This window comes from Lepidochelys olivacea (assembly GCF_965140295.1).
Source record: "Lepidochelys olivacea isolate rLepOli2 genome assembly, chromosome: 1".
NCBI classification, from domain to species: Eukaryota; Metazoa; Chordata; order Testudines; family Cheloniidae; genus Lepidochelys; species Lepidochelys olivacea.
The window spans coordinates 218,939,575-218,955,204 of NC_140411.1; the positions used below are offsets into that span (position 1 = coordinate 218,939,575).

Consider the following 15,630-nt stretch of genomic DNA (forward strand, 5'->3'; position numbering starts at 1 on the left):
TAAACAAAAGCAGGTAAATCTCCTTCTTCCTTCAGTCCCAGACGACATCCACCTGCTGATTCCATTCCACAGTCCTTGGGCTTTACCATCCTCCCTGCCTCCATTCAGATGGAGAGCAGGTGAGAACCAAGGAAGCCCCAGGCTCTAGCACTTGCTAATCACCCATGAATGCCGAGGTGGGAGCCAGCCCCAGGGGAAGGGACAATGAGGGTGAGGGCTGGACAATATGGGGAACCCTACTCCAGCCCAGCAGGTGCTGGGTTTGAAAGCAGAGCCCCCCAAAATCAGACAACAGCCTCAGCAGGGATGAGCTCAGAAAGAACGGGAAGGGGAATATATGTGTCTGTTGAGGTTTCCAGCACCAGAGTGGCACAGAAGGGACAGACTGACTCACCCAAAAAGCATGGGCTAAGTACATGGGTTTGGCTTCTGTGCTGTGCTGAGCATACATGGGTACAACATCACCTGCAGACTCCGTGTCCATTTATGCCCACTACAACAGGAGCCAAAACCATTCACTTAGCACATGCTCTTCATTCGTTCTTTTCTGATCTGCATCAGCCCCTACAGGGTAAATAAGATGCGCCTGGATCAGTGCTTGGATGTAGAGATGTAGGGAAAATGTGGGTGCTGCAGAATACAGTGTGGATGGCTCCTTAGGGAGCAGGTTCCGCCTGAATCACTACTGAGAGCAATACCTTGCTTCAGAGAGTATGAGGGTTACTCAGTAGGGGGCCCTCTTCCCCCTGAACAACCACTAGCCCGAATGCCCCAGTGTAGACATAGGGTTCATTGCACCGTCTTTTGAATGAGATATGAAATGGAGGCTCTGGCTACTCTAGGTCTTGGGAAACCGCCTGCTACTTTTCACAAGAGGAGGAACGTCCTGGTATTTCAACAGGATATAAGTATAAACTATTCTTTATCATCTGCCCGTAATTGTTTGTCTAGTGTTTCTGTGTGCTCTTAAACCACTACAGAGAGGGCAGTGGTGAGCGAATGATCTTGATCCCAGTGTGTACAGCACCTTGGGATCCTTCAGGATGTAAGTCAGGAGAGAAATGTGCCATATGGTTATCTGTGTAACAAGTCAGCTACTTGACTTGCCTAATTAAACCTCTTCTTTTCCTAGCACTTCTGGGGAGAGACATTGGAGGTTGTGGAGGGCTGGGGGATACCTTCCTTGCACACACAGCAATCCAGCAGTGACTTAAATATAACTTTTTTTGGCTGAAGGTTTGCTACAGCTGTTAGTTGTGCAGATGATATTCCCACTGGGAGACCGCTAAGAAGCTGAGGGCAATACTCAGACTGGGCAATGGAGGGCAATGTACCTCCAAGAGAATACACTCCTGTTTAATTCTACATGCCTAGCAGGAGCTCCAGGCTGTCTCCTCCCTCTGGTTTTATTCAATGCTGGAGGGTTTGTGCAGAGCTGCTGGTGGCCACGTGCTTGGGGTAGGAGCTCCCCAGACAAGGGAAAACCTGTCTCCCGCCTGGTCTGGCCTGGAGGGGTCCATACTCTTCGTTCATCCGAATGCAGAACCTGAACGGCTTCAGAGAAAACTCTTCTCCTGGCTTCTGTGTAAGGAGGTCCATGAAGGTTTCGCTGCCTCCTCCCTTTCCCCTGCTTCCCATTGTTGAATAAAGACCATGTACTATGGGGGGATGGGCGGGAGGACTATATTTAAAGGGCCTCAGTGGAGCATGTCTGGGGTATATTGGGCAGTACTTCCAGCAGCTCAGCATGCCTAACATCATGGAAGTGGGCTGGGAAATGGATCGTGTCCTAGGTTTAAGGGGAATCCCTCCAGAGCTTTGTCTACGCTAGGAAATTTAGGACCTATAATTGCCCATTGGTGCAGCTCCACTCATGCTGCTAGTGGTGAAAGCCGTAGTACATTATACTCCACACCTGAACATAGCCATTGTATGAACAACATACACTCATATCTCGATGTTTGTACTTTGACCGGTTAACCTTTTACCCCCAATCGGGGAGATTGCAGATCATGTATTCCTTACGCCACCCGATCCTAACCCGAACTTCGCACCCCTTGATAATCTGTACCTTATTCCCTGATAACCAGAAACTTCTATGCTTAAACTCTGTACCGTTTTCTTTTTATTTTAATATCATCTTAATACAATTATTAAATCTGCAATTCTGATGGAGCTGCACTGGTGCCAGAGAGAAGGTGGGGGACATTCAGGACATTCTCAGTGTAGCCAAGGCCCTCAAGGTCACTTCTTGCCCCTCTGCCCACAGCTAGTGGAGGATTGTTGCCTACACTTTATTCCGCAAGGCTTTGTCCAGTCCTAGTTCCAAATAATGCTGTTTCCACGCCTTCCCGTGGGATGGCTATTCCACAAGCTAATCAATCCTGCCATTAGGACATGGCTCCTGATATGAATATGTGGAATTAAAACACTTTGTCAGTGTGTGTGTCAGGAACCGGTGGTAATGAAAGAACAGACCCCTCAAACTCTTGACCTTGTGGTTTGTTCATTAGCCTTCCTGCCCACATATTTTCACACTCTACTTTTCTGCCCAGGGAAGCAGTACATGCCAGTGACTGTTTTGGCCTGAGTCTGCATCTCCACTGTTAACAAAGGGCTACAATTATCCTGCAGTTCTCAGGTGATCAGGAGCCTGAGATGTTAATTGGAGGGGAGAGCTTTGTCCTTTCTCTGACCTGCTTCCCCAAGGAGTCCAGCGAAAGGAAAATGAGATTATAATACGAATGACAGGCTAATTTTTGTTATTCTTTCAAGACTGCCTTCCATCCACAATCACTGCTGCTCAGGTTGTGATGTTCTAGCCAGACAGGGGGAGGTGGCTCAAGCACTGGAATGCTGGGGAGCGTTGCGTTAGCACTGGGTACAGTTATGTGTGGGGAGCCCAGGGCTGGAATAACAGGGGGGCTGCAGGGCAGGACTGAGGGGCACTGGCAGAGCTGTGTGGGGAGCCCAGGGCTGGAATAACAGGGGGGCTGCAGGGCAGGACTGAGGGGCACTGGCAGAGCGGTGTGGGGAGCCCAGGGCTGGAATAACAGGGGGGCTGCAGGGCAGGACTGAGGGGCACTGGCAGAGCGGTGTGGGGAGCCCAGGACTGGAATAATGGTGGGGTCGTGCTTCAGAGTAGGACTGAGATGTTTTTCTAAATTAAAATTAAGAGCGTTCCATCTTTATTGTTTGGTTGGCTCTCCACAGCCTATGAGAGGCATGTTTCAGAGTAACAGCCGTGTTAGTCTGTATTCGCAAAAAGAAAAGGAGGACTTGTGGCACCTTAGAGACTAACCAATTTATTTGAGCATGAGCTTTCGTGAGCTACAGTTGCATCCGATGAAGTGAGCTGTAGCTCACGAAAGCTCATGCTCAAATAAATTGGTTAGTCTCTAAGGTGCCACAAGTCCTCCTTTTCTTTTTATGAGAGGCATGGTTTGTCTTTCCAGATGTATTTGATTTGATTTTACATCATTTTATGCCCCACCTTGTAGCATGTTTTTATGCTCCCACAGAAGCACACTAGGTGAATGCATCAACCCTATGTTGAGAGGAGCCCACTCCTTACTCAGGCCAAACTCCCATTTTAAGACTCGGCAGGCAGGCCAGGCTATGACTGGTTTGAATTCCCCAACACCCAAGCTGTAACATTCTTTGTCCCAGGGGGGCTCAGCATAAGGTTGCAAATTTTGGTTGGAGGTATTCCTGGAGCTTTCTTCACACGACATAATCTTCAATTAAAGATTAATCTTTCGTTCCTGGAGACTCCAGGACAATCCTGGAGGGTTGGCAACCCTAGCTCAGCAAGGTGGGGTATTTCTGCCTTTGAAAAGATCAAAACAAAATCAAAGAAACGACTTCTGTTCTGACTGATAGGGCCCAATTCACAGTCCAGGTAAAGTCCTGTGGGCCACAACAGTTGTAGCTCATAGCTGTGTTCTACAGTAGTGTAGAAAAGGGCCATTTTTTGTCTAAGATACATGTTAGAAAAATAAAACTCTGTGTAACAGACAACTGCTTGCTGAGCTGCGTATGGTCCCGCTATGCTGCAAAGCCTCTATTGCAAGATGGTATCCTCTGCCTGAGAAAACACCATTCTGTCTTTGTTCATGGGCACACTACAATTTAGTCAGGAGAAACATGCTTGGTTAAAAGTTCTATTGTAGCTAAGACTTAACCAGGTCCCCACAGGGGGACTGTCTCCATTACAAAAGTGTGTGGTATTTGAACACCATTGGGAGCACCTGAGTTCGCTGACATGGTCAACAACATATCAGCTAGTCATGGGTAAAACCTGGGCTGACACAGTGTTGAACATGATTTGCCCTGGCCTACACTGACTGCAAAGTCATGATCAGCATCATGTCAGCTAATTTGAATGCTCCCAGTCACATTCAGATAGGGGAGGAGGACTTCCTCACCTAGACAAGCTCACCGAGCTAAAGCCTCGGACACTCAAGGTGTGTGGATACTGAAGCAGAGTTAGATCCTGTTTACACAGCTCCTAACTCATGGCTGAGGTATATTTGTAATGTACACAGGCCCCTGACTCGGACATACTTGTAGCATAGACAAGCCTTTCTATAATGGTGTGAATCAGAGCTGCAGAGCTAATTAATTGTGTGCATGAATAGGAGAGGGTCCAGTCCAGATGTGAATTTTGCAGCTTGAGCCAATCTGTAGTAATGGACCTGGGGCCCAAACAATGGTTGTCCCAAAAACATCATGCTCGAGAAATAAAAATGTATGGAAGATGCGTTTTGAAAGGGAGGCCAGATAGACTGAAATGGATTTCCAAGGCTGGAGGGAGGGATTTCCACTAGAGTTGGGTGATTTTGTCATGCAAATAGTTTTTTCACAGAAAAATGCAGATTTAGGGCAACTGAAACTATTTGTGGATTCAGGTAGATGTCAGTAAATAGCTTTTGTTTAAAAAAAAAACAACAACAGCCAAAGAACTTTTTTTGGGGGGGGGGCGGGGGTCCTAAACAGCTCATTTCAGCATTTCCAACATGACATGTTTTGACTTTTCATTTCAGAAATACCTTTTGTTTCGGTGTTTCCCTACATTTTATTTAAAAACCATTAACAACATTTTTTAAAAACCCTGAAAATGAAAAACAAAACAAAACCCTTTCATTTCAGGTCAACCAAAACATTTCAGCCAATTAAAAAAAACATTATTTCAGTTTGATCTGAAACAAACTTTTTTTCCCAAATTTTTAGATTCAGTCACCAAACCAAAAAATCAGTTATTCACCCAGTGCTAATTTCCACATGCCAGGGCCTACCATAGCCAAGATGGAATTCCTTACTGGGGAACCTCAAACAGTGGGTGATGGTGAGTGGTCTGCACTTGAATGTAACAGTTGCACAGCGGCTTCTGTGTAGACATTATCTACCCAGAGATGAGGGTTCTCCCATCGCTGTAGTTAATCCACCGCCCTGAGAGGCGACCCCCCACCTCCTGGCTTTTAGGTAGCATGTGTGGTTTCTTTTCAAGCCAATGGGTATAACTGAAGGTGGCATGTCAATGACCCATCACCCCCTGGCTCTGCCACTGCTCAAAACCTGGCTCCGTTTCTGCTCCTGGCAGAGGCAGGCACTACCCTCACTGACAACAATGGCAGTGGGAGCTGTTTGCCCCCAGGCTGAATTTAGCCCTCTGTCTCTTTTCTAAAATCTCTTTAGAAAACACCTCCTTCCCCTTTGTCTCTGCCACACTGGGAGGCCTGCTCATGAAAAGCAATGTGCAGAGCTAGGTATTAATATTATTATAGTATTAAAATTAACATTCTGAGTGGTGCATTTTGCAAAGCCAAATGTGCATGTGAATGTAACAATATGGACCCATATGTCTAATTTGTATTGACAGAATAGATCAGTTTTGCCAATTAAAATAACAATGACAATAAATAATATTTTTCTTTGTTTATTAATTAAACTCTTAGGTCCCAGTCCCAAAGGCACAAGTTTCAATTTGACACCAGAATTTCGTGGCACTGCCCATATACATAAAGTTAAGCCTGTGTATACCTCTTTGCAGGGCCTTATTTTTGATGCCGGGGATACACTTATAATAGTAATACCCAGCTCTACCATAGGGTATTTCATCAGTAAATCTCAAAGCAGGTCAGCATCATTGGCCCAGATCCATTGATTTCAATACCTTTGTGGATCTGGGCCATTATTCCCATTTGACAGCAGGGGAAACTGAGGCACAGAGTGGGGCTGTGACTTATGCAACGTTGGCATTATTAATTGCCATTACTATTTTATTATACTTTAAAATGATAACAGAGCACAATGGCAGTATTTATTATTTAAGGCAATGGCAAATATGTGAAAATAAATATAGGAAGGGTGATATGACTCTGTTGCACTACCCAGTGTTTGTGCTGGAGTTGTGGGAGTCAATTGGAGTTTTGCCACTGTCATTAAAGAAAGGAAGATCATTTAAGGAAGATTTATTTCAATTAGGAATGTGAAGAATGCCTGATGAGGAATTGACCCTACTGACCCGGCACGGGGGAGGGGAACGAGGCAGCCAAGGTTTGTGCTGTGTCTTTATTTCATGCATCCCTTGAGCCTGATTAGGTTTCCCCTGGGTTCCTAGTTCACTGCCTGACCGCCCAGGGTTTTCCTTTAACAATCTAATTTGGGAACAAAATCCCAATGAATTAAGAGTGGACTGTTGCTGCGGCCAGCGCACCACAGCGGGAGTTTATTTAAGGCTTGTGAACTCTCTCCCAGCCACGGCGACATACCTAATGCACTTCGCACCTAGGTCTGGGAGGCAGCTTCTGCCAGTTGGGGTGGGGGATTCGAACACACCTCCCAGGTGCCTTGGTTTGCAAGTGAATGGGCTGCGGATCTAGGCTGGCTCAACTCCACAATAAGTTTGCGCCGGTAGTTTCGCTGGGGAGGGGTGTGTGTTTGTCTGGTGCCAGAAGGGATTCCCTCCCTCCTACCTTTGAATTCTTTTAGGAGGGGGTGTCTGGTGCCTGCTGTGTCTCATTCCCCCTTCCTTTGACTGATTTCATAGGAGGTGTCTAGGAGGGGGGGAAGCTATTGCCTCTTTCTCTGGATTATTTTGCAGGGAGAAGGGGCATAGGAAAAATTTCACCAAGCAAAGGCATTTGAGACTTGATCCTGAACCACTGAAGTCAAAGCCATTTTTGCAAAGTTTGTTGACTTCAGTGAAAAGACAAGGAGGACTCGTGGCACCTTAGAGACTAACCAATTTATTTGAGCATAAGCGTTCCTGAGCTACAGCTCACTTCATGGGATGAACTTCAGTGGTTCAGGATCAGGCAGCTCAGGCTTGTGGTTCTGCAGTAACTTTATTTTGTCCTGCACATGTTCTTCAGGTGTGCCTTCTAAACTAGCCAGTCTTCAGATCCATCCTGCAGGCTTCCTCTCCCTACCCCCACGAGTGAATGTGCTGCAGAGAAACTCCTCAATCCTCCTCCCCCCCCCCTCAGATTTGTAGATTTTTTTTTAATCCACTGATTGAAGAAGAGGAATGATCTCCCCAGTGTTTGTTTTTCATTTATTTTTTTTTAAGGAAAATGTAATAGCAACTTTGCCTTCTTCCCACTCCAAAATAAAATAAGGATTCTTAACCTTTAAAGCTAAGGCCCCCAAATTAAGATTTAGTTAATGCTTTTATACATGAATACAATTTTGTTTGTGCTTCAAAGATGTTTGGAAATGTATTTTTAAGTGGATTTTTTTTTTTTGCACTAGGGTTGGGGGGAAGAAAGAAGGGGGAGGAGAGAACATAAGATTTTTTTTTAAGAGCGAAAATTAGGGAAAAGGTTTGAAAAATGAGGGGAAACAGTCTGCCAAAAGATATGAAAAGTAGTAAGAAGTGCAAGGTGGATCTACACAGGTTGCCTCCCTCTAAATCCAATCCTAGGAATGTTGATAATACCAACAAGTACAACAAATGAGCAAATCTGCTCTGCTTTGAACTCACCTCCCCCCAATTCATATATTTAGATAACAGGTAGAGAGGAAAAAACCTCTAAGATATTATTGCATTAATTTGCAAGGGGGCTGAGTGCTTAACTGTTTGCAATTATAGATCTGTTTTTAAATCTGCAGTTTTCTGTTTTTAAATCTGCAGTAGGGACATACATGAGGAAAGCATGCCCCAAGGGGAAACTCTGGGTCTGAGTTAACTGCATTGGGAAAAGAGGGGGCTGTATGCACTAGCAGGGGATGCCTCCCCAGGCTTCCAAAATGTATACTCAAAAAGGACCTGATCCTGACCCTGAAGTCAAGAGGGGGAGGTACCATTGACTTATTAGTGGAAATAATGCAAGGCCTACTACCCATTGCTAAAGTGAGAAGGAAATTATGTAGTTACCCTTCCTTGAATAGTAACATATTTCCACTACTGCATAAGAGGTGCCTACAATTTGGCTATCCTTCTGCCAATCTGAGCAAGCCTGTTGCTGAGTGTTGGCCATTTAGTGCTGAGTGTTGGCCACTTGTCTACCTCACCTTTATTTAATAATACATTACACATCAGAGGAAAGGGAATCAATAATTGTTTATCTCATTAATTATCTGTCTTAGTTATCCATCCATGTAACTCATCTGCTGTTGATATAATATTGTGAACATACCTAGGTATGTATACATACAGCTCTGTATCTCTAGCAGTGGATCATAGATCTCTGAATCATAGCGACCATACCCCTTACAGCTCAGACACACCGGGGGAGAACAGACTTTTGGGTATCCCTTTTTACAATTAAATTTTGCAAATGGTGTTTGTAAACTATCCAAATTGAGCTCTCATTTTTTTCACTCCCCCCCCCCATCCCCCTCGCCCTTCTATCCTCTCCTCCTCCTCCTCCCCCCAATCCATAGCCACTCCCCTCCAATCAACTTACTTTTAACATGACAATGGCCTTGAAAATTCTCTCTAATCAAGGCAAAGTTAGGAAGGACATAAATCTACCCCCACGCTATAGGCATCTGTTTGTATGTTTGTCTGATAGAGTCTGCCCCTGTCCATCTCCACCTTGTCTTTTCTGAGATTAGGGTTTTATTTTGGGGTAAGGTCCCCCAAACACAAACATCCATGAGTGCCCACTTGGCAATGCCCCCCTACCAGCCTTACCCAGCCGGGGTAGGAACTGGAATAAAGTATGGAGACTACTACTGGAACTGCCCAGGGGAGATGGACAATGTCCCCCACAAAGAGGCAGCAGATGCTGATGTCCCGGTCCCAGAGCCAGAGGAGAAGACCCTCCCTAACCCAGGTAGGCCAACTTTGGAATGACTGAAGGAAACTCCAGGAGAAGTGGTGGTTGTTATTATTATTATCGGTCTTGCTGCCTGAAATGACTCAACGAGGGGCGGGTGTGGGAGAGCTCATCTCGACAGCTGTCCTCTAGCTTCACAGCCAAGTGACCTCCCCCTCTCCCCAAAAGACGCTGCTGCCTTGGGGGGTTTTTTTTTAAGGGAGGAAGAGGGAGTCCTAAACGCTGTCTGATCTGGGGGAAGAGCTGAGAGGGCATTTCATGGGGGCTTAAGCACCCACCCATGGGTGCAGTAAGCAGTCCTGTCCGGCAGCAAGTTGGTGTGGGAGGGCGGACGCCCCCCGGAACGGACCCAGAGCAGAACTAGAAGGAGGCTGGTCGCCAGAGCCCTTTGGGCACGTGGTGGGAAGGCTCTGGCTAAGGGCCTGATCCTGCCCTCCTGGACGCTAAGGCCATCGCTGCCTTCATGGGGGGAAGCGAGACACGTCTAAAAATCCGAGTTAGCGGGGGGGTTGCGGGAGGCCTGGGGTGTGAAGGGCTGGGAGGGAGCCGCTTTCCCATGGGGGTCTGGCCCGGGATGGGAAACCAGCTCCCGGGGCCCTCCATTTGCAGCACGGGCGGCCCTGCTGGGACCAAATCCAGCCATGCAAAGCGGGGGCGCGGTGACCCCCGCCTGTGGCTCACCAGGCGCCAGAGCCCCGTGGGGGAAGCAGGGAGAAGTAGCAATAACCCCCCCCCGCCCCCAAGGTGGGGAGACGGGGGTCGAGGTCTCCGGACGCGGGGAAGGCGCCAGGGCACCGCGGGTGACCCAGACCCGGGGGAGGCTCGAGCCATTGTCCTGGCTCCGCTTCCGGACCAAATCAGGCCTTGCTCCCTTGCTGGGAGGGGGCAAAAGGGCCCGAGCAGGGGTGCGATCTCTGCACAGGGCTCGGCTGCCAAGGCTTGGGGGGGGGGGGGGGGACAGGTAGCTCCGCGGGGGAGGCGCGGACGAGTCTGTGCCTGGCTCCTGTGGATTCCCGAGGCGCATGCAGACGCCCGGGGCGCCTCCGGATCCCCCCCCCCGCGGACAACACCGGGGAGAAAAGAGCGAATTCAGGGTGTCCCCAGCCCCCAGGGAAACAATTGGCCACCCGGGAATCGCTGTGTACGGCGCCTTCTCCACGGCTGGCCTGCGTCTTGCTTCCCTGGCCTCATCCCTGGCGGTACTGCCGAGGGCACGTTCTTCCCCTGCCCGGCTCCGGCTCCAGCCCCCGCCTTTACTTCTCGTGTGAATGCCTAGCGGCTGGCGGCGTGTTTAATCCTAGAGCCCGCAGTGCCGGGACCCCCCGCCAGGTGTCAGCAGAGAGGGCGTCGGTTTTCCTGGCTCCTTCGCTCCCCGGTCGCTGCTGTTTGCGCGGCGTGTGGACACAGCTCGGCTGAGCCCCCCCCGTTAAGTCGTGTGCCCCTTTGCCGTTAAATGCAGCCGGCCTGTTTCCCGAGCAGTGAGATCGGGCACCGTCCAGCAGCAAATCGTTATCCCTTAGGGATTAACTTCTCCTCCTGCTCTCCCTTCATGGGCCACTTTCCTCTCTCCCTCCCTAGAGCTCTCTCCAGCGTCCTCCAGCTCGGGCGCACGCATGCGGTACACCCCGGACTCGGCCACCAGCCCCAACACGGAGCCCCCATCCCCGCACCCTGCGATCCGGATGGGTGGGGTGGAAAGCGGGGGAGGGGTGAAGAAGGCCAAGAGCCGCACGGCCTTCTCCCAGGAGCAGCTGCAAACCCTGCACCAGCGATTCCAGAGCCAGAAATACCTCAGCCCCCAGCAGATCCGGGAGCTGGGCTCAGCCCTGGGGCTCACATACAAGCAGGTGAACACTGAGATCTGGTTCTGTAGAGTGTTGGCATCCCAATGGCTGGGCTGCATCCCTGGGTTGAGGCGGTCTTCCAAACACGGTCGGTTTTTCAGTGGGAGATCTCCAAGGCAAGGTCAGATTCCTCACTGTCTCGCCTCTTCTGTTGTAATTTACATCTGTGCAAGGAGGCTGTGAAATGCTACCAGTGTCAGAATTCACCTCCTGCTCACCTGGGATTATTCATCCACTTTGCACAGGTGTTCAAGACTAAACAAGGGGCAGGCAATGAAGAGTCCGGTCCCTCTTGTTCTATAGGTAATATTCACTGTGCTCTTGGAGTCACTGCTGACCCCTTTGCCCCAGCATGAGGGCAGGGGGTGCTGTCAGCAGAGAAAGATATGGGCGATTTGGGTGTACTCTCTACTTGAGTCAGTACTGACACTAGTAGTATAGTATACAGACTAACACGGCTGCTACTCTGAAACCTAGTAGTATAGTGTCATCCTGCGGGGTGCTGTGTTGCAGAAAGTGGTGTGGGTGACTCTGATTTAGGACTGACCCATCTTTCATACAAAAATGCAGGTTCTGACTGTGATCATGAAAGATTCTGTGGTAATTTGCAGTAGAGGTGGCTGTCCCAGTGACTGTAATTATATTTTGCCTCCCTAACTGCTCCCATTTTCAGCTGGATAGAGTGGTGGTCTTCACTTCATAAATTATTGTTTATAATTGCTCTGGCCTGCCATGTTCCAGCCCAGAGGTGGCTGCATTTCAATGCTGGGTGAAGCAATCTCTTTATGTATTGTCTAAAAAATATTTTGTGAGCTCTGTCTAAAAGGGGATTTTTATGCCCTATCTCCTACCCCCATCACCTCTAGGTAAAAACATGGTTTCAAAACCAACGAATGAAGTTTAAACGATGTCAGAAGGAAACTCAGTGGATGGAAAAAGGGACATGCCTATCCCAAGTAAGAAGAGGTTTCATTATGGGCAGTTACCAAGGGGAGCTATAATATCTGTCTAATGTGTACGTGTTTGCTATCCAGTTAATATGGGATGCTCATGGGCTTAGTAACCAGCCCTTGCTCAGTGTTTCCAGTACAGCATTCATTCATTCTCTGTTTATTGTATCATGTAATTTAAGCTTACATTGGGGATTGAATGGATCTGGGGGAAGGAGAGCAGGACTTTCTGCTCTAGGATCTCAGGTCGGGGGATTGGCTGGATCAGAGAATGGCATATGGACACCAGTTGCAATCCAGTGAATCCAGGAGGAGCAGGGGATCATAGAATATCAGGGTTGGAAGGGACCTCAGGAGGTCATCTAGTCCAACCCCCTGCTCAAAGCAGGACCAATCCCCAATTTTTGCCCCATATCCCTAAATGGCCCCCTCAAGGATTGAACTTACGATTCTGGGTTTAGCAGGCCAAAGCTCAAAGCTCAAACCACTGAGCTATCCCCTCTAGGATATTGTTACTCCTATTGTGGTAGCGCATAGATCCTAGGGCCCCATTGTGCACTGGCGATATATGTAACGAAAAGGTAGTCCCTTCCCCAAAAGTTTAGTCTCCTGGTTTGTGCTGCTGGAGCCTCAGTACTGTTTGTTTGCACCCGTGTATTGAACCGCCTTCTCTCTCTCTCTCTCTCTCTCTCTCTCAATGGATTTCATCAGGCAGGTTACCTGGATTTGAACCCCAGTTATCACCAGGGTTGTCCAGTTAGTGCCAGCAGGAACATCCAGACTGTGACCAATGTGCATCAGAGCTATGGTAGCAGCCAGACCTATGGGAGTGGCCAGAGCCTGTACCCCTTCGTGGCTATCGAGGAGGAGGGGTTCTTTGGGAAAGCTGGGGGAGCCTGCAGCACCCAGCAGGCAATGGGCTTCTTCAGCCAGCAAAAGATGAACTTTTATCATGGCTTCCCGGCGAACATGGATTATGCCAGCATGGAGACAGAAGATGGCTACCACTTCCAGAATGCCTCTGTCAATGCAACGTCCTTCCCGGGCACAGCTGGGTGCCAGCAGTACCAGCCAGTATGGCACCCTCAAGGGACGCAAAGCAACTATAACTCTTAGGCCTATCCTTTTCCTTTCCCCCTCCCACTCTTCCTTCAGTTTCTCTTATCTGGCCTCTCAGTTCTTTAGGGCCCTGATCCTGACTCCTGAAATGTGTGGAGTCCCCCAGCTCCCACTGACTCCAGTGGAGGGGCTTGGCACCTTGCAGGATGGTTGGGGTCTCTCTCTCCTTCTCTTCTTTAAGAGGCACCTGTCTGTGTCTGACTCAAGAGGTGTGCTGCATGGCTCTGAAGTTGGCTTTCCTCATATTGACCCTGGCTGGCTCCAGGAAGAGGCTCTGTATGTGCATGGAAAGCCATGTTCATGCAGGGAAGTTTGTGAATGTTGGAATTGGAGATGATAGAGTCTGCACCAGTGAGTCCTTTCCCTACCCTAGTGTCCCCAGTACAGCAGTATCCCCTCTGTAGACCCTTTCCCAGGCTTGGTCCAGTCCATGTTTGAAATTAACTGATTTCAAATACAACACAGAATACAAAGTGTACAGTGCTCACTTTATAATATTACTTTTAATTGCAAATATTTGCACTGTAAAAAAATAAACAAAACCCAAGCATGGGGTTTTCCCTGGGTAAGATTCTTCTACCCTTCAGCAGACCCCTCATTGTTAGAAAATGTTCCTGATTATGCAACCTGAAATTCCTTTCCCCCCCCCCACCCCCTTTTGTGTGTTCCTTCCCTCCACCAGCCAACCTCCATAACATTTGAACATCTAATACATCCTTCAACAGGGAACACTCTCCAGCCCTGACCAGGGGCTAGATTTGGTCATCTAATCTTTAAAAAAATCTCAGATTTACTATGATTGTAAATAACTGCAATCCCTTTTTAATTAGGACCTGAATATCTACTAAACAGTGACAAGAGACTGCCCAGTCCTCAGTTGGTGCAAAGCAGCATAGCTTCATCGACATCACCATTTGCACCAGCTAAGCATCTGAACCACCACAGGGGTGAATGGAATTCAGATTCTAATTTCAATTCATTGTGTAATTAAGAGAAAGAGAGAAAGGAGATTGAGAAAGGGGAGGGATAGAAAAATGGAGAAAGTATAATGTAAGCAAATGTGGTGGATTAGGTTAATATCCTAATCCAAGAAAATTACCTGTAGTGTTTACAAAGTGGCTAACTGTGTCAGTCTGTTTAGGGTGTGCCCAAATTTCATTCTAACTGCTCTCCCTCCACATCTCCCCTGCTCTACTCTGCTGGCAGGCTCCCAGCCCGACATGACCCTGGCTATGGCATTGCAAGTCATCAGCACTGTGAGAGCAACTGATGTCCTCAGGTATCCATCTGATTCTCTTATAGTAGTAATAATAATATCTATACATGAAGGATCCCATAGCACTTCACAAATTACAACTACAGCACCCCTGGAATGAGGCCACTCTGCGGTGGAGGGTGGCAGCCAGGCAAAAATATTCTAGTTATTTCAAACCTGATGCTTAGATCACTTAACCTAGAAATTAGAGATGGTGGATGAGACCATTAGATCCTATCTATCCCATTCTCCCAGGGCCAGTGCAGGATTGCTCCCTACTGTTTCTTCTCCAATTCTAGTTTTAAGTGACTCTGTTAATGGGGCTTCCCTCACTTTCCTTGGGGAGACATTGCCACAGGCTAATTAGATTACTTATCTATTTCTGTATTTAAAGTGGGAGGCTGTCAGCTTCTCCTGGACTCAATGTTTAAGCTTTGTGGGGAGGAGGGGGAAAGTGAGAGGTGGGAATTATAAAAACCAAACCCCAACTTGCTATAAATACAATTGTTTTAATAAATATCTTTTACATTTCAATAAAAACAGGTTTTAAAAAACTAAATTGTCCCCTGCAGTGCTGTGGAACTTAAGGTCATGCGCAACTTGCGGCTTGTGAAACTGACGCAAAAAAGGAAGTGAAATGGACTAGTTCCACTGTCCCAAGCCAAGTGCAAAAAAGTAAACAAACGATATCAGTGGTGAAAAATGAATGACATGTTAAAGATTTGTTTTGTTTGAATAGCAGGTGGTGTTGGTAGTAGTTTTTGTTGTTAATGTATGATTTTTATCTCAATGCTATCTTAACATCTGCACAAGGGCATTGTCCTACTTACATTTTTAATGCAAAGCAGATAATTGTTTGCTATCATGGATTGCTGGGTATATTTTTTTTCTTTTTTTTATATGTTTTAAAAAAAAACTTTTTACTTGCAATGCAATTTAACTGGTGTTTTGTTACGCTGCGTCTGTTTTATCATTTTTTTGTTTCTACCTAACGTTTTTATAAACTCGTGTTTTACATTTGAATGGAAAAATAAACTGGATTTATTTTAATGGGGTGTCAATTCAGTGATGTAATGACTTCTTTTCATCCTTTGGGATGAAAGTGAGCTTTATGGTGACAACTTCACCTACAGAGATGAGGAAAAAGCATTGAGTCTTGCCAACCCCAAGAGTTT

At 47.4% G+C, this 15,630-nt stretch overlaps 1 protein-coding gene across 1 annotated transcript; it reads left to right on the plus strand.

Moving 5' to 3' along the window:
• Positions 1–8,939: 8,939 nt before the first annotated feature.
• LOC311514760 (homeobox protein NANOG-like) lies at positions 8,940–15,325 on the plus strand. The gene is made up of 4 exons (XM_084617452.1): positions 8,940–9,284; positions 10,866–11,134; positions 11,998–12,087; positions 12,793–15,325. Exons 1-4 carry the CDS (start codon positions 9,104–9,106, stop codon positions 13,195–13,197), a joined length of 945 nt encoding a protein of 314 aa, XP_084473578.1. The 5' UTR covers positions 8,940–9,103; the 3' UTR covers positions 13,198–15,325.
• Positions 15,326–15,630: the final 305 nt, after the last annotated feature.